The sequence below is a fragment of the Bubalus bubalis genome, chromosome 11 (genome assembly GCF_019923935.1).
Source record: "Bubalus bubalis isolate 160015118507 breed Murrah chromosome 11, NDDB_SH_1, whole genome shotgun sequence".
NCBI classification, from domain to species: domain Eukaryota; kingdom Metazoa; phylum Chordata; class Mammalia; order Artiodactyla; family Bovidae; genus Bubalus; species Bubalus bubalis.
Genome location: NC_059167.1, coordinates 43685749 through 43707097, shown reverse-complemented (window position 1 = coordinate 43707097; position 21349 = coordinate 43685749). Strand labels below are relative to the sequence as shown.

Below are 21349 nucleotides of genomic sequence, written 5' to 3'. Positions count from 1 at the left end.
TCTACCACCATACTTTGTATAGTGTCTTGCAAATAGTAGTTTCTCAGGTAGATATCTTTGATTGTATGAGAGGATGTCAGTAATGGTCTTCAGTTAAATGTTTTAAATAACAATTTGAAAATGAACCAAAATAAACTCTTTATCTGGAAATTGAATCACATCATGGGAGTTTCCTGTAAGCAACTGTATTTAATATTAGTTTATTTTAATAAACTCCTGTGATTTAACCCTTCTGTAACCCAAATCTTAACATGAGGAAAGGATTTCTGTTGCCAAGGAATTTATTCTTTTTTCTACTCAACTCAGGTATCAGTGAAATCCTCTTAAAAATAAACTCAAGTAATTTATTCTATGCTCCCCACCCACATGGAAAATAGTATAGCTAATCAGTCAAATTCTCCTAAAAATGCAGCATTTATTTATCTTCCCACGACCTGTTTGGGGCATTATTTTAAGTGTAAGATGGGTGCTCATGCAGTCTTACCTTGCTACATCTAAATGTTTCCTCTCTCCCCAGTAGACTTTACTGTCAGGAAAGAACTTTTTAATGAATTTCTCACACAGCCCACATAAAAAGACCTTAGACATGCACAAGGAAAAAATTCTGCTAAGGTTAATGTTTTAATTGGTGTATTAAGAGCAGGCAAAGCTGAAATTGGACAAGAGTCAGGATAGAGAAATGTTCTCAAGTTCTTTAGGGCTTGATCTTTTCAAGTTTGGCTTCATTGTTAATGTGGTGAGTAGACAGAAGGTTAAATGAATATTTAAATGAAGTCATCTATTTATTACAAATCTGTATATAAAAAATTTCAGTATTTCTTCTGTCCCTGTTCATTGTTATTGCTAAAAATGACCAATGACACATAGTATATGGCATAATATAAGGAAAAGCCCTTAAAATGTATAGCCCATAGAAGAAATACTAGATATTAGTTGTCAGTATAAATCAGTGCTCAAACCTTCAGTTGAATAATTTTTGTGTGGTTTATCTGTAAGTTTCTCTTATTTGTTGAGCTCTAATAAAGTGGAGTAGTATGCTAGGTGAAATTTGTTTTAGGTAACTCCAATTTTTGCTATCTGCTGCTGCTGCTAAGTCACTTCAGTCGCGTCCGACTCTGTGCGACCCCATAGACGACAGCCCACCAGGCTCCCCCATCCCTAGGATTCTCCAGGCAAGAACACTGGAGTGGGTTGCCATTTCCTTTTGCTATCTACAGAGACCATTTTAGGAAAATCAGTCTACAGATGACTTTCCATCAGCTTACGGTAGGCCATAGCTGTGGCAGTAGATCATAAATGTACGTGTGTGTCCGACTCTTTGCGACGCCAAAGACTGGGGCCCACCAGGCTCCACTGTCCATGGGATTTCCCAGGCCAGAATACTGGAGTGGGTTGCCATTTCCTTCTCCAGGGGATCTTCCCAACCCAGGGATCAAACCCATGTCTCTCGAGTCTGCTACATTGGCAGTCAGGCTCTTTACCACCAGCGCCACCTGGGAAGCCCTAGGTCATGGATACTGGAAGATTGTTCACTTTTAGTGATTGAACAATTTCTTTTACTTTTCTTAATTTTAGAATGGTGAGAGTATCATGGTTGAACTTGCAGCTGGACCTTTTGGAAATAATGAAAAGGTAGGGGTGGCAATTCAGTACAAATGGCTGCCAGTGTATTTGTGTGTGTCCAGTTAATAATTTTGCCTTCCTGTGTAATTCATTGGTCATGTAGTGCATGTTAAGGTATTGTAAAGCTTTGTTTCTCACAAAATATAGCCCTTTTGTTAGTTATTCTAAATTATTAAATACCTATTGACTTGGGTTTCATCCTAGAATGATGGAAACTTGGTGGAAGCCACTGCTCAACCATCAGCTCCCCATGAGAAAGTAAGGATTGTATTTCAGATATGTTCATTGGACTTTAAATCATACCCTCTCAGACAAGACTCTTCTTTGGGGGAAAAAAAATCTAGATTGTCAAAAAAAAATCTCTTTCAAAGCCTGAGTCCTCTATTTTTGGTAAAAAGGAAAGAAAAAACGTTAGATATGGGGATACTGGATTAATACTCTTAACCTTACATGTGTGTTGGGTTTTGTTTTTCCATAACTACATATCTATGTCTTTCAAGCTTTCTATACATTCAGAGTATTATATATGTTTAATTTATGTTCCCTGATTTCAAGCTTTTTTCCCCTCATTTTCTAAAATGCTAATTTTAAAACGTTAAGTTATTCTAACATCAGTCCTTCCATTTCTGAAGATGTGGGTAAAGATTCCTAAGAGGTTTATTGGTGGTCTCTCTCTTTTTTTTTTGTAATTACAGTTACCAGTAGTCATCAGGGTACCAAAACTGGCCTATTTCTCAGTAATGAGTGTCTGTCTCATGCCAGTTTCAATACTGGGTTTTGGAGACATCATTGTACCAGGTAAGCAATTGTTTGTAACAATTTGAGTGAAAATAGACTGATGATTTAAATTGTCAGATGTGCAGTATCATGTATCAGATGTTAAAAGTTACCTGCTCCTTAAGTATTTCTGGCTAATGCTAGAGTGACATTCAGTGACAGGAATGGAGAAAAAGTGTTTTGATGGGTAGAAGATAAAGCCCAAATAGTAACAACCAAAGTATATCTCCCATGGCTCAAAAAATGCCTTAGAAGAAGTAACTAGGCTCAATTTGACCTCTTCCCCAAGAAAGTATATAATAAATCCCCTTTAAAAGTTGAGTTTAATAATGCTAAATATATTATAATTTCTGTTACTTACGTTTTAAAACAATAGTTATTTGTTTAAACTAAGTTATTTGAACTAAGCAAGGTCGTGATAAAGAGGAAAACACCATAGAACAACAGCTAGTAGGGCACTATAATACCAAAATAACAAAGTGTGTGGTGGAATTGATTGCCTTCTACTTGAATGTCTGTTCTGACAGTTACTGCAGTTTGGCCTATTTTCCTCACTGGGCTACCTATAGAATAAACTTAATCCCAGCCCAGGAATAATATAGTATTCAGTTCAGTTCATCGCTCAGTCGTGTCCAACTCTTTGCAACCCCATGAACCGCAGCACAACAGGCTTCCCTGTCCATCACAAACTCCTAGAGTCCACCCAGACCCATGTCCATCGAGTCGGTGATGCCATCCAACCAACTCATCCTCTGTTGTCCCATTCTCCTCCTGCCTTAAATCCTTCCCAGCATCAGGGTCTTTTCAAATGAGTCAACTCTTCTCATCAGGTAGCCAAAGTATTGGAGTTTCAGCTTCATCATCAGTCCCTCCAATGAACACCCAAGACTGATCTCCTTTAGGATGGGCTGGTTGGATCTCCTTGCAGTCCAAGGGACTCTCAAGAGTCTTCTCCTACACCACAGTTTAAAAGCATTGATTCTTCAGTGCTCAGCCTTCTTACAGTCCAACTCTCACATCCATACATGACCACTGGAAAAACCATAGTCTTGACTAGATGGGCCTTTATTGGCAAAGTAATGTCTCTGCTTTTTAATATGCTGTCTAGTTTGGTCGTAACTTCCTTCCAAGGAGCAAATTAAAAATTTCATGGCTGCACTCACCATCTGCAGTGATTTTTGAGCCCAGAAAAATAAAATCAGCCACTATGTCCACTGTATCCCCGTCTATTTGCCATGAAGTGATGAAACCGGATGCCATGATCTTTGTTTTCTGAATGTTGAGCTTTAAGCCAACTTTTTCACTTTCCTCTTTCACTTTCCTCAAGAAGCTCTTTAGTTCTTCACTTTCTGCCATAAGGGTGGTGTCATCTGCATATCTGAGGTTATTGATACTTCTCCCGGCTATCTTGATTCCAGCTTGTGCTTCTTCCAGCCCAGCGTTTCTCATGATGTACTCTGCATATAAGTTAAATAAGCAGGGTGACAATATACAGCCTTGACATACTCCTTTTCCTATATGGAACCAGTCTGTTGTTCCATGTCCAGTTCTAACTGTTGCTTCCTGACCTCCATACAGGTTTTTCAAGAGGCAGGTCAGGTGGTCTGGTATTCCCATCTCTTTCAGGATTTTCCACAGTTTATTGTGATCCACACAATCATAGGCTTTGGCATATAATTTGGCAATAAAGCAGAAATAGATGTTTTTCTAGAACTCTCTTGCTTTTTCAGTGATCCAGCGGATGGTGGCAATTTGGTCTCTGGTTCCTCTGCCTTTTCTAAAACCAGCTTGAACATCTGGAAGTTCATGGTTCACGTATTGCTGAAGCCTGGCTTGGAGAATTTTGAGCATTACTTTACTAGTGTGTGAGATGAGTGCAGTTGTTTGGTAGTTTGAGCATTCTTTGGCATTGCCTTTCTTTGGGATTGGAATGAAAACTGACCTTTTCCAGTCCTGTGGCCACTGCTGAGTTTTCCAAATTTGCTGGCATATTGAGGGCAGCATTTTCACAGCATCATCTTTCAGGATTTGAAATAGCTCAACTGGAATTCCATCACCTCCACTAGCTTTGTTCGTAGTGATGCTTCCTAAGGCCCACTTGACTTCACATTCCAGAATGTCTGGCTCTAGGTCAGCGATCCCACCATCGTGATTATCTGGGTTGTGAAGATCTTTTTTGTACAGTTCTTCTGTGTATTCTTCTTAATATCTTCTGCTTCTGTTAGGTCCATACCATTTCTGTCCTTTATCGAGCCCATCTTTGCATGAAATGTTCCCTTGATATCTCTAATTTTCTTGAAGAGATCTCTTGTCTTTCCCATTCTGTTGTTTTCTTCTATCTCTTTGCAGTGATTGCTGAGGAAGACTTTCTTATCTCTCCTTGCTATCCTTTGGAACTCTGCATTCAAATGGGTATATCTTTCCTTTTCTCCTTTGCTTTTCGCTTCCCTTCTTTTCACAGCTACTTGTAAGGCCTCCTCAGACAACCATTTTGCCTTTTTGCATTTCTTTTTCTTGGGGATGCTCTTAATCCCTGTCTACTGAACAATGTCACGAACCTCCGTCCATAGTTCATCAGGCACTCTGTTTATCAGATCTAGTCCCTTAAATCTATTTCTCACTTCCACTGTATAGTCATAAGAGATTTGATTTAGGTCATGCCTGAATGGTCTAGTGGTTTTCTCCACTTTCTTCAATTTCAGTCTGAATTGGGCAATAAGGAGTTCATGATCTGAGCCATTGTCAGCTCCCGGTCTTGTTTTTGCTGACTGTATAGAGCGTCTCCATATTTGCCTGCAAAGAATATAATCAGTCTGATTTCGGTGTCGACCATCTGGTGATGTCCATGTGTAGAGTCTTCTCTTGTGTTGTTGGAAGAGGGTGTTTGCTATGACCAGTGCATTCTCTTGGCAAAACTCTATTAGCCTTTGCCCTGCTTCATTCCGTACTCCAAGGCCAAATTTGCCTGTTACTCCAGGTGTTTCTTGACTTCCTACTTTTGCATTCTAATATAGAAGTAATTGATAATGTTTCTCAGTCAGGTGGTAGTGTGTCCTGCTTCACTTTTCTTACTGTCTCCTTGTGTACTACAGGGCTGTGCCTAGGTAAAGAGTACTGGCTCTTCTGAAAAAGCCCTGCCATTGACATAGTAAAGCCAGATAGAGAAGCAAATATTGTTGCCATGTGAGCTGGATGGCAAAGTCCAGTGTAGCAGCTGTCTTAGGCCAGTGAGTCTCCTTTCACGTAATTGATAAAGTAGGGAAAGCTTTCTATTAAGTAACCTTAAAGTTCTTGAATATCTTTAAACTTACCCTTCTTTTTACCAGTCCCACACCATGTGCTATTAAAAGCAGATAGCATAGAATTGGTGAAAACAATGTGCTAGCTAATAAAAATTATGTTTTTAATGGCTTAAAGGAAAATGTTTAATATGTGGTATTAAGTTTAAAGAAATCAGCATATAAAATTTTATCTGGAATTTGAGGTACTTTAATGTTCTAATGATGCAAAAATGAATGTTAAATACAATGCAACATGTACTTTTACCATAGTTAACAACTGAATTTGTATTGCTATTGTTATTTTAAGAATGTAATGTGAAATTTTTTTTAGGTCTGTTGATTGCATACTGTAGAAGATTTGATGTTGAGATTGGCTCTTCTATATACTATGTTTCCTCCACAATTGGTAAATTTTTGTTTTTTCTTTTTGTTATATTGAGTTGTATCATCCGTAGGAAAAGGTCTTAAAAGTAAGGAGTCCTGGATTCTAATTCTTCACTATTAATTAATAAGATGCTTTTTCCATCCAAAAGAGATAATTATAGTTTACTACCTGTATCACAAGGTTTTTGAGGATTGAAAAGGAAATTATATATGAAAGAAGATTCTACACATAAAAAGCTTACTAGAGCATATGGCACGTAGGTAGTTGATACTAGTATAATACTGGGCTTTTAAAAAATACTGTATAATATTTACATATTAATATAAATAAACTTATGGGCACAATAATACCTGGGACAGCAGAGGTAGTTGTTACTTGTCTTACTTCTTTTCTTGAAAACAGACAAGAACAAGCAATAAGCCAGAAAATACTTTTCTACTTCTGAACATATCAAATATATATCTCAAAATCAGTACACCAAAATTCTTTATTCTTAGGTAAATGGCCTGCACCAGAGCCATTTAGATACTGTTCTAGAAAGGTTTTTAATTCCACAGTGGAATTAAATCTTATAAATTAAGTATACATCAGCAGTTAGAAAAGGATTTTTCTAGAAGTAGTTCCTCTGACAGCAAGAAAGAATAGCTAAATGAGTGAAAGGATGAAGAAAGGGTGGAAATTATAAAGAAATAATAAAAGCAGTCTGAGCCCATTAAGTATGATACTCCCTAAAGGCATTAACATGTTAGCGTGCAGCACTAGTCAGTGTGATAGAATAAAGAAACATTCAGTGAAAAGACAGAAAAGACGGTAAATTAGGACAACTCACTTCACTTCACTGGTCCTCCATTGCCTCACTTTACTTCACTATTCCTCCATTGTAACTTTGGGCAACTCATTTCATTGGTCCTCCATTGCATCATCTGTAAAACGAGAAGGTGGACTGCATTGTCCATAAAAGCCCTACTAGTTCCAGTTTTCTGAGATCCAGTGTTCATATTGAGATGCAGAGTCATTAATAAAAGATCAAATGAAGTTTGATATGCAATTGTTGATGATGACCAGGAAGTATATAATCAATATTAGAAAGATTTTTTAAAACAACCTTTGGTACCTGTAGGCACAGATTTTAGTTATCTAAAATGTGGAACAACTTAATATCCTTAATAGTGGCAGATAACTGAGACTTTTTCTTGAATCATTATCTTTATCAATGATTAAGAATTAATTATGTTATTAATGATTAATTATAGTGGAAATACTAAACAGTTTCCACATTTTTCAAAAGCTCTGTAGAATGTCTCTCCTGACTAATCTCTAGGAAAATAATGAAATTATGAAAAGAAGTCATAGGGCAAAAACATTCTGAGAAATATTTGAAAACCAGTACTTCAGTGAGGGAATTAAAATCCACCTTTGATAGCATAAAAATGACTGATACTTGATATTCTTGCAGCCTATGCCATTGGCATGATTCTTACATTTGTTGTTCTGGTGCTGATGAAAAAGGGTCAACCTGCTCTCCTCTATTTAGTACCTTGCACACTTATTACTGCCTCACTTGTTGCCTGGAGACGTAAGGAAATGAAAAAGTTCTGGAAAGGTAGCAGCTATCAGGTATGTGCTTATATCTTGGTTACCAAGTTATAACATTGCCTAACTTTGGTTGGGAACTGCTTGTATATATCAAAGCTTTATATATTTATTCTCAAAGCTTTTACATGCCTAAAAGTTGCCTTGAATTTATCAGAGAGTCCTAAGTTTCTTTCCACCACTACCCCCTTACTTGTCACCTGCTGCATCATCACTTCTCATCCTCACTACAATCTGATGCCAAAATTCTGGTGACTCAAGATAAAAGTACCAAGAAGCATGGGAGGGCGTCAGGGAAAATCAAAACAGCATTTCAACATGAGTTTTCAGAATCCACACAAAAGTAGACTTCATGGAAGATAAGAGCCATGTTTAAGTACTAAATTTTGATGCTGACACCACTTAGCTATTTATAGTAAGAGTCCTCAGGTTTTGCAGATAAAAAGTGTACTCTCTCCAACATCTAAATGGGCCTAACCAAATGGAAATGGGCACTCATTTCAGGTTTAAATGGATCAAGACTGCCTTTTCTGTAAAATTCCTACAGCAGAGAATATCCAGATAGTAGAATCTATCATGTTTGAGTTGTTTCTTCATTGAAGTTAAAGCCCTTTGTTCTTTTCCTAAATGTTACCGGTATTCCTGTAAAGTTTGTTTGTTTGCATTGAAATTAAAGAGAGTTGGGAAACTCTAACCTGTTGAGGTCAGGGTCATGGCATTGATTCCTTCATGAGGCAGTTAACTCTGCTTTGCCCTATTACAGCAAACTGTGTTCCACTATCCACTCTCATGCTTTTGTTTCAGTGATCGCATGAACAAAACTAAAGATACTTTGGGTAGATAGCTGTAATTCCATTAGTAGATAAACAGTTCAAAGTTCATATCCATCTTGTGGCTGGTTCTAGTGTCATCTTTATTTAACAAGAGGTGATTTGCACATTAAGTTAGACTACTATTAACATAATTGAAAAAAGCACCAACCTAGAATTCTTTGCGGTAAGTCTTGTAATTTCTTTGAGATTAGGATAGAATACCTGCCCTTCCTACCTCCCAATTCCAGTTTCTCAACTTGTATTTATACACATAGAATTAGTTTATGGCCACAAGGTCCTTGACTCAACTAATAAGGTAGCTTGTAACTTTCATGAAGATGACACTCACATGGAATGTTTTATAGATTTTTTTCAAAGTATGTCCTACAGCGCAAACTCGAATACTAGTTTTGAAAGTCATATCCTAAGAGGTGCTCTTTGTCGTCATTTTTTTAAAAATAGTTATCTGTTTCTTCATTTAGCAAATGTTTATTGAGCAGTTCTATGAGCCAGATACTATTTTAGGTGCTGATGATAAAAGATGAACAAGTTAGAAACAAGCCTACTCTCATGGCCTCTTGAAAGTTAGAGTCTCTTGGAGGATACAGATAGAGTCACTAACAATAAAGTATGATGAATATATTAGTTATGGCTGGGTGCCTTGAAGACTAGAAGTGGCACACCAGTGCTTATGGTTTTGAGACAGTCAAAGGTGATGTGGGCAAGGAAGACTTCTTAAAAGAATGTTAAGTTTATGTTGAAACTTTTAAGACTGAGCCTTGTGTTCCATGTTGAAAGAACCATGACATAAAAGGCTCAGAGGGAAGAGCTTTGAGAGATTTAGGAACCACATGACAGAGTGGCCATTCCTATTGAATAAGAATAGGGGAGTGCAGGAAATGAAGACTGGAGAAGCAAGCAAGGGAAAGAGGCTGCATGGACTTATAAGCCACATTAAAGAGCTTGGACTCTCTCCTAAGAACATTGGAGACCATTTAAGAGTTTTAAGAGATCTAGAAAATGGATTGAAAGAAGGCAAAACTTGAGGCAGCTATTACAATGAAAAGCTGTAGTAGCCAGAATTAGCATGGTACTGAGACTGAGAGAAGTGAACACAGTCAAGAGAAATTTAGAAGCATAATAAATGCGACCTAGTGATAGATTCAGTTAGGGAGAAGAGAAGAAAGTAGAATCCAAGGTTTTTGGCTTGTGTAACTGAGTGGGTGGATAGTGATACCATTCACTGAGATTAAGAAGGGCAACAGATTTGAGATAAGATGATGAATTCAGTGTTGGAAATTTCAAAATACCTAGGGGACTACCAGGAAAAGAAATCAGCAGTTGAATAAACATCTCCTGATATGCAGGAGATAGGCCTAACTAGAGACAGAAATTTGGGAGTGTTACTAGCATACTCTGTGAGTGAGTGAGAATGTAGAGGGAGAAGAAAAGACTTAGGACAGAACTGTGACCAAGAGATTTCTACTTTTAGGAGCACTTATCTTATTAACTGATCATGAGGTAAATCAGGAGAAGGAGGATGAGCAACACAGGGAAACTTTGTTTAGGGTTGGCATTAAGTCTTTTTTTAAGTTAGAATTTAAATTTGGGACAGCTAGTGAGAGCACATGGTACTATCTTATGGAATTAAGTATGTTTGCTGGTAGTTTCACTACCAGTATTTCATTTTTACTTGTAAAGTTTTCTTTCTCCTTTAGTACGGCTTTAAGGGTGCAGTGGTTTATTATAAACACCTTTCCTCCTTTCTCTTTCTATGCTATTTACTGAGGAGAAAGGAGATGCTAGGTAAGACTGGACTTCAACCAAAGGCTGCATTTATATTCCCTATGAATAAGTGCTCTGCCCTGGACCATCTGAATTTTACTCTTAAAAATTGTGACTTTGAAATGATGATTCTCCTTCACAGCAGCTACTATAAAGTTTAAGATCATTGGAGCTAGACCCAAAGCCATAGTAAACACCCTGGAAGGGTGGACTCCAAGGCCTTCCCTGTAAGACGTAGAAGCTAACTAGGATAATTGATTGTAGGAAAATCCATTTTAAAGAGTCTGAAAAGTTAGGACAGTTTTGGTTATACACTTCTCACTTGTAGGGTGGTATCATAATTTCATTGGAGAAGGAAATAGCATTCCACTCTAGTATTCTTGCCTGGAGAATCCCATGGACAGAGGAGCCTGGTGGGCTACAGTCTACAAGGTTGCAAAGAGTTGGACACGACAGAGTGACTAACACACACACACACTGACACACATCATAATTTCATTAGGTAAGACACTCAGAATACAAATAGTACATAGTAACAGCATGGAGTCTGGTGTCAGACCACCTAAGTTTGAAGTTTTGTTAATTATTAGTAATGTGACATTAACTGCTAAGTTGCTTCAGTCGTGTCCGACTCTGTGCGACCCCTGAGATGGCAGCCCACCAGGCTCCCCCATCCCTGGGATTCTCCAGGCAAGAACACTGGAGTAGGTTGCCATTTCCTTCTCCAATGCATGAAAGTGAAGTCGCTCAGTCGTGTCCAACTCTGAGCGACCCCATAGACTGCAGCCTACCAGGCTCTTCCGTCCATGGGATTTTCCAGGCAAGAGTACTAGAGTGGGGTGCCATTGCCTTAGGCAAGTTACTTAACTTCTCAGTGCCTCAGTTTCCTCCAATGGGATAGGATTCAGCCTACCTCACAGGGTTGTAACAAATGCAAACTGCTTAGCACAGTATCTGGCACATCATTAGCACTATAAATGTATTTGCTATTATTATTTTATGAATTGAGTTTTTTTGTTTTGGTTTAACTTGTTGCTTTGGTGATCATCTTTCACTTCATTAACTGATTTCCATTTTCCTGTTTTGAATATTAAAACTTTGGATCTTTGTTAAATCTGCTTTCTTAACTAACTTGTGAAAGGCTATCACAAGCCTCAGAGAAAAGATTTTGTTAAAATGGTCATTTTCCCATGGTGCACTAAATTTTAAAATATTAAGAATGGACATTTGCTGAACTTTTAGGCGAGCTAGTTGCAGAATATTATAAACTGCTGCCAGGAGACAGTCTATTTTTCCCTACAACTAGGGCTTCCCTCATGGCTCAGATGGTAAAGAATCTGCCTGCATTGCAGGAGACCTGGGTTCTATCCCTGGGTCGGGAAGATCATGTGAAGAAGAGAATGGCTGCCCACTCCAGTATTCTTGCCTGGAAAATTCCATGGACAGAGGAACCTAGTGGGCAACTGTCTACAAAGTCACAAAGAGTCAGACACCACACACACACAGCATTCATAAAAGTTATAGAATGTAATGCCTTCTGTTAATGTGAAAAAGAAAATCTCTCATTCCTTTCGTCTAACCTTTAAGGTTCAAGTTAATTTAGCTTGAATGTTGTTATTTGTGGGAGACAGTATTATTATAGACTTTGGCATCAGTTCTGGCAAGTTAATCTCTAAAGATTTCCTCATTCATCAAGTGAGGTTGGATCTACAGGCAGGTAGGAGAATCTAATCTAAAGAGACAAATTAGCCCAAGGCTTTGAAAGGCAAGTGGATGTTGAAATCAGATAAGGCTGGCAGAGGCTTTGGAAGTAGAACAGGGAACCTCAATAAGTCTGGTAAAATAAAGGGAGGCTATGTCTGAACTTAGTGTAGGAGAGACCTGAGGGTCAGACCTGAAGACAACTCTCAGGCAGTTACTGGTTCATCTCTTTGGCTAACAGTTGACTCTTCTCCCCTGCCTCCATTGTCTGTTTCCAGAATATCTCTTATATAACTCCCAGCTCAAAATCTGCCATCTCTAAGCATATACCCAAGAGTTCTCCATTTGAAATTAGGTTCACCTTTCCCCATACTTTCTTTAGACTTTGATGTTAAATACTTATTAACATCTGCTTTGTAGTGTAGATACTAATGAAGGAACGCCTCCCCAGGTAGCACTAGTGGTAAAGAAACCGCCTGCTAACTACGACATGAGACGTGAGTTCAATCCCTGGGTTGGGAAGATTTCTGGAGTAGGAAATGGCAACCCATTCCAGTATTCTTGCCTGGAAAATCCCATGGACAGAGGAGCCTAGTGGGCTACAGTCCATAGGGTCACAAGAGTAAGACATGACTGAGCACACACACCCTCACTAATTAGCTCCTAGGTGTTAGGAATCCACAGTGCTGATAACACTGTTTTATATACTGTAAGTTCTCAGTCTATGTTTATTGATATTATTCATGCAAAGCAATTAGAATGTTCAGTCCTTAATCCACTGACCTTTTTAATCACTTTTGTGTGTGTGTATAAATTTCTGGATTGTATTTTAACAGCCTTCAAAAAATTACCAGAATTGTTATAAGGTATTATAAAAGTATATTTTATTTATTATTTTAGTTATTGAAGTTGTGTCTGACTCTTCGTGACCCCCATGGACTGTAGCCCACCAGGCTCCTCCATCCATGGAATTTTCTAGGCAAGAGTACTGGAGTAGGTTGCCATTTCCTTCTCCAGGGGATCTTCCCAACCCAGGGATTGAACCCAGGTCTCCTGCATTGCGGGCAGACGCTTTACCGTCTGAGCCACCAGGGAATCACTATTATAAAAGTATGGCACTTTTTAAATACTAGACTTCTATATCTCTATATTCTTTATATATAACCATTTTGCAAGTGCCAAAAGTTTTGGCTGCTGTTTGAAAGAATCAAATGTAAAGCAAGTAATATAAATTAAAATCAGAATCTCAGGTGATGGCACATTTGTTTATGCTGCTATCGTTTGGTTCATTCTAATCCTTGATATTAGAGTTGAGTATAAGAGTAGCAGAAAGCAGGACTTTGCACTGGAAATTTTTAATTCATGGGTAGCCCTGATGACCTTTTTATGTTGTTTTCAAAGGACAAATTATACCTCTTTCATTGCTGAAACTTAGAGACTTCATAGAAATACTTTAGTATTTTACTTAAAGTATTTCAGCCCTTCCATGAGTTTCTCTGATCAAGAGAAATAATGTTTTCCTATAGGATTTCACTAATATAATACTACTTTGGAAATCTTAATTTTATATTCTTTCCTATAGCTAAAAGCTACTTACCCTGTATTTTTTATGAACTTTTTTTCTGGATTGCTTCAAGAGCGACAGTATTCAGTTTCATTTATTTTCTAGTGAGTGTAGAGAAAGTTAAGGTATTCTTTCTCTAGAGAGAAACTTGAAGCCATGGCATAATTATTCTGGCACACAGAACAATTAATAGAAAATTTTTAGGGGAGAATTTTTTTTGCTTCTAATCCTAAATCAGTGGAGTTAGATTTATGCAGCAACCTCCAATGGGTGGGAAGTAAGTTTTCAGTTTGTTAATATTCAGTAAACAGTGGGTTAGTCTCTGCTAAATGTCACTAGTGCTTCTAATTATTTTTAGAAGTCACAAGCTGTAACTGACAAGTCAAAATACAGAGATACTTAGAACAGCTCTGCTGTAGTATCAGCCGCTCTCCAGTTACTGCAGCAACATGAGCACTTTGATTAGACTGTTTCAGGAGATTGGTTCAGAGCTATCAGTAAATGCTGGGTTAGCTGACCCAATTTCAGAGGACATCTTTCTAACTTGAGCTTGCTTATTTACTATGAAAAAATAATTATTTATTATGACAAAACAATTTACATGAATTTTGCCAGCTAATTTTATTACCTATATTAATTTTTGTTGTGTTTTTAAAAACCTGTTTCAAGTTTGCACTTCTCTGTTTCTATACTGTTTTTATTGAAAAGTCTGATGAAAAATAAATGCAGAGTAGAGATACTACTTCTCAATAAGTTGGTTTTACAAGTTTTTTTTTAATATATCTCTTTATTTAGGAATTAGATTACAGTGCCAATGAGGTACCAAAGAATTAGGAAAGAAGAAGCATATTATAACTTAGAGTGTGTAGACTATTATTTCATTAGGTGACAGTTATCAGGATCAGCAGGTCTTGGAGAAGAAAGAGTGTTTCCCCACCATCCATTCTTCAGTTCTGTGTCCCCACAGCTCCAGCCTCTTACACCCAGAGTGTCTAAACTACTAGAAATAATAAAAAAATAAATAAATAAACTACTAGAAAAAAAGGGGCCTAAATATATCTTATATGCTTCTCCTTTCCCTGTCATATAAATTGTAACTAAAATCAGCTCTTCAACAACTTTATCTTTTCTATTACCTATCTTGATTTGGGATTTGATCCCTTACTCCAGAAGTGCTATGAATATGCAAGATTATAGTAATAATCTTAGGGATATCTTTGGCAAATAGAGGACCACAAAACTGATTGTTTAGGGGCTTGAAATGACTCATAGAATATAAGCAGGTTGGGGTTTTATAAGTTGACTCCATCACTTGAGACAGTTATCAACTGAAAGCTTCAGCTCATGTTTGTATTCTTCTTTGGCAAGTTCCAGAGACCCCATTTGGAATTATTCTTTTCTCTGCTCCCTCTTCCAAAAAACAGTAAAGCTTTTAGACTCAGTTTTTAAAAATAGGAATAGTTATTTTCCTTGTCTTCTACTCCTTGATGAAGGAGAAGGGAAAAAGTACATCAGTTCAGTTCAGTCGCTCAGTCGTGTCCGACTCTTTGCAACCCCATGGACTGCAGCACGCCAGGCTTCCCTGTCCATCACCAACTCCCGGAGCTTACTCAAACTCATGTCCGTTGAATCGGTGATGCCATCCAAACATCTCATCCGTTGTTGTCCCCTTTCTCCTCCCGCCTTCAATCTTTCCCAGCATCAGGGTCTTTTCCAATGAGTGAGTTCTTTGTATCAGGTGGCCAGAGTATTGGAGTTTCAGTTTCAGCATCAGTCCTTTCAGTGAATATTCAGGGCTGATTTCCTTTAGGATTGACTGGTTGGATCTCCTTGCAGTCCAAGGGACCCTCAAGAGTCTTCTCCACCACCACAGTTCAAAAACATCAATTCTTCGGCACTCAGGTTTCTTTATAGTCCAACTCTCACATCCATACATGACTACTGGAAAACATAGCCTTGACTAGATGGACCTTTGTTGACAAAGTAATGTCTCTGCTTTTTAATATGCTGTCTAGGTTGGTCATAGCTTTTCTTCCAAGGAGCAAGCGTCTTTTAATTATATGGCTGCAGTCACCATCTGCAGTGATTTGGAGCCCAAGTAAATAAAGTCTGTCACTGTTTCCATTGTTTCCCCATCTATTTGCCATAAAGTGTTGGGACCAGATGCCATGATCTTTATTTTCTGAATGTTGAGTTTTAAGCCAACTTTTTCACTCTCCTCTTTCAGTTTCATCAAGAGACTCTTTAGTTCTTCTTTGCTTTCTGCCATAAGGGGTAGTGTCATCTGCATATCTGAGGTTATTGATATTTCTCCTGGCAATCTTGATTCCAGCTTGTGCTTCATCCAGCCTGGCATTTCCCATGATGTACTCTGCATATAGGTTAAGTAAGCAGGGTGACAGTATATAGCCTTGACATACTCCTTTCCTGATTTGGAACCAGTCTTTTATTCCATGTCCAGTTCTAACTGTTGCTTCTTGACTTGCATACAGATTTCTCAGGAGGCAGGTCAGGTGGTCTGGTATTCCCATCTCTTTCAGAATTTTCCACAGTTTATTGTGATCCACACAATCAAAGGCTTTGGCATAGTCAATAAAGCAGATGTTTTTCTGGAACTCACTTGCTTTTTCAATGATCCAGCAAATGTTGGCAATTTGATCTCCGGTTCCTCTGCCTTTTCTAAATCCAGTATTTAAATTTAATCACTAATTTAAAAATCTTTGACAGTCTTCAGAAAGACATGAAGTATTTTTTTTTTCTATTTTTAGGTAGTTTTATGTGAAGAACAGGGTAAAAACACTGAAAATATTTAAGCAGTTTCTTCCTTTATTCCCAAATATGATAATATTTTTATGAGAATATGAGAAGAATTGAAGTGATCATTTGAGAAAAGTTTTAACTGGTAATTCTGCTAAAATAGTCTATGCTGCTAAGTCACTTCAGTCATGTCCGACTCTGTGCGACCCCATAGACGGCAGCCCACCAGGCTCCGCCGTCCCTGGGATTCCCCAGGCAAGAACACTGGAGTGGGTTGCCATTTCCTTCTCCAATGCGTGAAAGTGAAAAGTGAAAATGAAGTCGCTCAGTTGTGTCTGAGTCTTAGCCACCACATGGACTGCAGCCTACCGGGCTGCTCGGTCCATGGGATTTTCCAGGCAAGAGTACTGGAGTAGGGTGCCATTGCCTTCTCTGAAAATAGTCTATAGCAAATGTTTTATTCTTGATTATGTTTTTAGATATCATTTGACCTTTAAATACTTTTAATTTCTTTATTCTTAGTAGAAATTTTTTTCATACAGTCTTTTAAAAATGTCATATGTCATTTTTAAATTATCCTAAGGTCAATATTCAAAGCATCAACCAAGTTACACTGTCCCTGAACCAGCATAGTGATTTGTGGCACCAGTTTTAGTTTTCCACCTCCAGGAGTGGACACTGCTTGAAATAGTTTCCAAAGCATCAGGAATATCTTGTGGTGGAGTCTCCACTGCCACACAGGGCGATATTCATATTGGGAGATGGAAGTAGTGGAAGATCCAGAGAAAGCACTTATCACATTGGCCCTGAGTCCAATGATGAGGCTTTCTGAAGGAGTTGTCACCCTGAGCATGTCCTGAGGAATGTGCCTGTGGAAACAGTACATTGCTCCAAATAGAGTGCTTGGTTCAATGGAACACTCTGTGTCTTTTTTTTAAAAAAATTCGGAATCCTTTTGCCAAATTAGTGACTGGGGGCAAGTTGAAAATTTACATTTCCTAACATCTTTTATTTATGCCTAGATGATGGACCATCTGGACTATGCAACAAATGAAGAAAACCCTGGGACTGCTGGTGAACAGATTGTCCAACAATAATATCATGTGGATGTGCAATAATGTGTCGGTTGATTTTCTACAAATAGAATTTGACTTTTTAAATTGACTTTTGAATTGACAATCTGAAAGAAACTTCAATGATATGCTTGCAAATATGTATCTATAAGAGCTGGTACTGACAATTAATTACATGATAAATAATTAAAATACAATTGCTTTTAACTATGTTAAAGTTGTGCCTTCACATTAAATAAAAGCATATGGTCTGTGTAATTTTCAGGATGTATTATATATAGTATATTTTTATAAGAAAAAAAAAACTCTTCACCTACCCCTGCACTTGTCTTACTGAAGTCTGTTTCTTTCAACTCTAATGATAGATAAAAGTATTTGTCAAAGTGAGTTTCTGAGCAGAGTTTACTGTAAAGAATTATGCAAACTTTATGCTCTATAGAACTAACTGTTTAAGATCATTCAAGAAGGCAGTTCAGCAGTGGAATTTTGGACCTTTTATCACTGCAGAGGTTAGAAATATATGATTTGGGAATATAGATAAAAGTGTATTTTTGTAGCATAAGTTTTAAAAAATCCCAATCCTTTTTTAAACTTGAGAACCTAAATTACTTCAGATTGCATATGTGTTATATTAGAATATTTTTCCATTTATAGAGAAACATATAAAACTAGTCATTTGAAAGGAAACAAAAATTGAAATCCACATTTTTCAGTGGTCTTCTGTTTCCTTGAAGATGTAGCTTAAATTTCTAAACTAACCTATAATTCCACTGTGGTATTTCTGATCTCTGAAGTTTGGATCTACTAATGTTAAGATTAAGACTTAATATTTTGTAAAAATTATTTTTCTTAGCAAATTATATATTAATACATATGACTTATTGTTTGAGTATTAACATCTCTAATAATCCCTTCCTCTACCTTCCCTCCCCTAATTCCTACTCCTTTCCCCATAGGCGACCACTGTTAGCTTTTTAAAATTTGGATGAAGCATGGTTTACTAATATACAGACTGTGCTTCAGAGGAAAGAATTGGAGACAGAAAACAGGATACTTGGTGTTAGTCTCAATTTAATTACAAAGTTTGAGTAAATTTTATTAGCTCAATGCAATTGTATCTCAGTTTTCTCATCTGCAAAATGAGTATGTTAGGCCAAGTAATCGCTCTGGTTCCTTCCAACTTGAAAAATTTTTCCCATTCTTTGTTCAATCTCATATGTGAACTTGAACATTGTCCTGTGAGTCATAGGTCACACTGTCTATTTTCTTTTCTTTTCTCTTAAGAAATCTCCAAGTGAAATGTGATTGCAAAGACAGCAAGATTTTGTATTTCTGTAAATAATGTATAAGATATGTGAACACATCTACGGTTTTTCATTCTAAGGCCAGTTTTACTGATTAAAAGATAAAGCTAACACCTTTCAAAAATGTTTCAAACCTTTGATATTTGATCTAAATTTAGCATTTGAAGGAATTAGATGCTTTTGATTCATTGATATCTTCCCAGATTGTTAAGTTACTGAGTAATTTACAGATATAGAAGCTCCCTTGAGAGCCCTTCTTTCTACTTAATAGACTTATGGGTCACTTGGTTTATGGCAAATGACAAATAAGTATCTGGCAAATAAGAGTTCATGTTGATTTTGCCTCCATAATATCAAGTTTGAATTTTTTCCAAAGAATCTAATTTATTTGGCAGACTCGGATAGAGAGAAGAACAGATTAAGTGCCAGGTGAAAGCTCCCAACTATATTTTCATTTATAATATCAATAAAATGTTTGCCAAAATACAGCTTTTTTAAGTAAAGTTATCTGCACTCTTATTCCAGCTTTAGGATATTCAAAAACTTCGACCACATTTTGTGAAGAATGTTACAGAAAATTTTATACCTAGAAATCTGGAATTTTAGTTCTTTGATACAAATTCTACTTTATCCAACCACTAGTAAGAAGGTAAAATCTTGTTCTAGTTTGGTATTTAAATCTTACTGATTAAATAGAAAAAACAAAAAGTGAAATTTCTTGAGTTTCTCTGTCTTCAGTATCAACTTTGTATTACTTAATCCTTTCTAGCAACTGAACTGAAAATATTTATAAAAATTACAGTAAAGTACAGAAATATTTTATTTGGGGAATCAAAATATGAACAGAAGATAGGAAAGATGAAAATTTGCCCTTAGAAGACTATCATTTCTTTCTTAAACTGTAAAAGTAGATGATTTTTACTTCAGTTCCGCAAAGGTAAATATGAGTTTTGTGGGAGAGGACTTTGATAATCTGCTGCATTGTTTTCTTTTAGCTTGTAGAATTTTTTTAGATTAGCAGTATCTTATTAGTAGACTCAGCAATTTATTTTTCTTTTGAAGGAAGAGTTTTAGCCCTTCTGTTGGCATTCACTGATTTTAGTTGTATGTTCATAGAGATTTTGATGAAATGGTACATTTGTAGTAAATACAAATGAGCTTTGCAGTTTTCTTTTGCTCTCTTAATTTCTGCCTTCTGTGCATACGTGCTGAGTCACTTCAGTCATGTCCGACTCTTTGTGACCCTATGGGCCATAGCCCACCAGGCTCTATCCATGAGATTCTCCAGGCAAGAATACTGGAGTGGGTTGCCATGCTCTCCTCCAGGGGATCTTCCCGACCCAGGGATCAAACCTGCATTTCTTGTGTATCCTGCATCAGCAGGCAGGTTCTTTACCACTAGCACCACCTGGAAAGCCCAATTTCTACCTGAGGTATAAGCAAAATTTATTTTCATATTTGAACTAATTTATTTAATATTTGTCTCTAAAATTTAAACCTAATTTCAGTTAATGAGACTTCAAAAATAGAAATTGCTTTTCAAACTAGTGGATTATACTAGTTTGAAGGCTTTGTATTTTCCCATTAACAAGGGGAAATGCTGAATCTATTCAAAATGATGCCAGATAACCAGTTTTGTAGTTTAAAAATTTGTTGATGTTTTCAGTGCTCTATTTACCTCAGAGGTAACTCTAAAGGGGATAGGGGAGGGTAATGAAAATAAAATCAAAATCTTGAACAAAAATCATTTTATGCTTCCTGCAAGAAAGATACTCTGTAAATTCAGGAGATCTGAATCAAATCACTGAACATTTTGGAATTTGAAAGAAATTATGTAGTACTTATGATTTGATCATATGAGTATTATAGTGGCCATATTACAGTAAAGATTATAAATTTCCTTGTTTAATGTTTCCATAATTAAGGACAACTTTTATATCTAAGAAAATGTTCATTGGGGGAAAAAATTTTAAACTAGGTTTTTTAGAATAGTCCTACATTGTTGGCAATTAAGGGACAACTAAAAGAAAAAATGTAGAATATTTAATATCATCATATATTTCTTTGATTAGGCATAAAATGTATCATAAACAACTGCTTTTCCTTCAGAATATGGATTTTTTTTTTAAATATCTAAAATTTACCTGGTCAGCCTATAGGATTTCCCAGTGAGACAAGTCAGTATAAATTAGGTGGATTTTGCCCCTTTTATACTTTCTGTTGTCTTTTTATCACATGAGAACCTATTTTAAAATACATGATTGAATTTTTACTTCTTAAATGAAGTTTTGAGTGTGGAATTCTTTTCTTTTAACCCTTTGATATGTTAGTGTAAATTAGTACTTTTATAACACTACTAGGCTTTATTTTTTTATGGAACATGATTTAAAAATTTTCAAAGTGTTAATTTGGCAGTGCTTTAAATCTCTTCATTATGTGCCAATACTGACAAGAAAAGGTTTTTTTAATGTATTGAATTCACTATGTATTCAATAAATTCTATTTTAAAATAAAATTTGAGTTTGTTTTCATTTGAAAAATAATTGAAAATGAACTGAAAGCTACTAGATCATGTTCACATAAGATAAAAATAATAATAATCACAAAAATGTGTAGTTATTTTAACTCTGACAAATTATCCATAACCTAGATTCCACAAATATCATTTACTAGAAATTTATATTGATACATAAT

At 36.6% G+C, this 21349-nt stretch overlaps 1 protein-coding gene across 2 annotated transcripts in view; it reads left to right on the top strand.

The window, feature by feature from the left end:
- The window catches only part of SPPL2A (signal peptide peptidase like 2A), a 51601-nt gene extending 33992 nt beyond the window's left edge, over positions 1–17609 (top strand). The window contains exons 11-16 of one of the 2 annotated variants that reach the window (XM_006077781.3): positions 1576–1632; positions 1828–1881; positions 2319–2421; positions 6013–6087; positions 7523–7683; positions 17301–17609. In XM_006077781.3, coding sequence (XP_006077843.1) covers positions 1576–1632; positions 1828–1881; positions 2319–2421; positions 6013–6087; positions 7523–7683; positions 17301–17375 — 525 coding nt within the window. In that variant the 3' untranslated portion in view covers positions 17376–17609. The remainder of the gene's footprint in view (positions 1–1575; positions 1633–1827; positions 1882–2318; positions 2422–6012; positions 6088–7522; positions 7684–17300) is intronic. The other variant, XM_006077780.3, reaches the window with a different exon arrangement.
- Positions 17610–21349: the final 3740 nt, after the last annotated feature.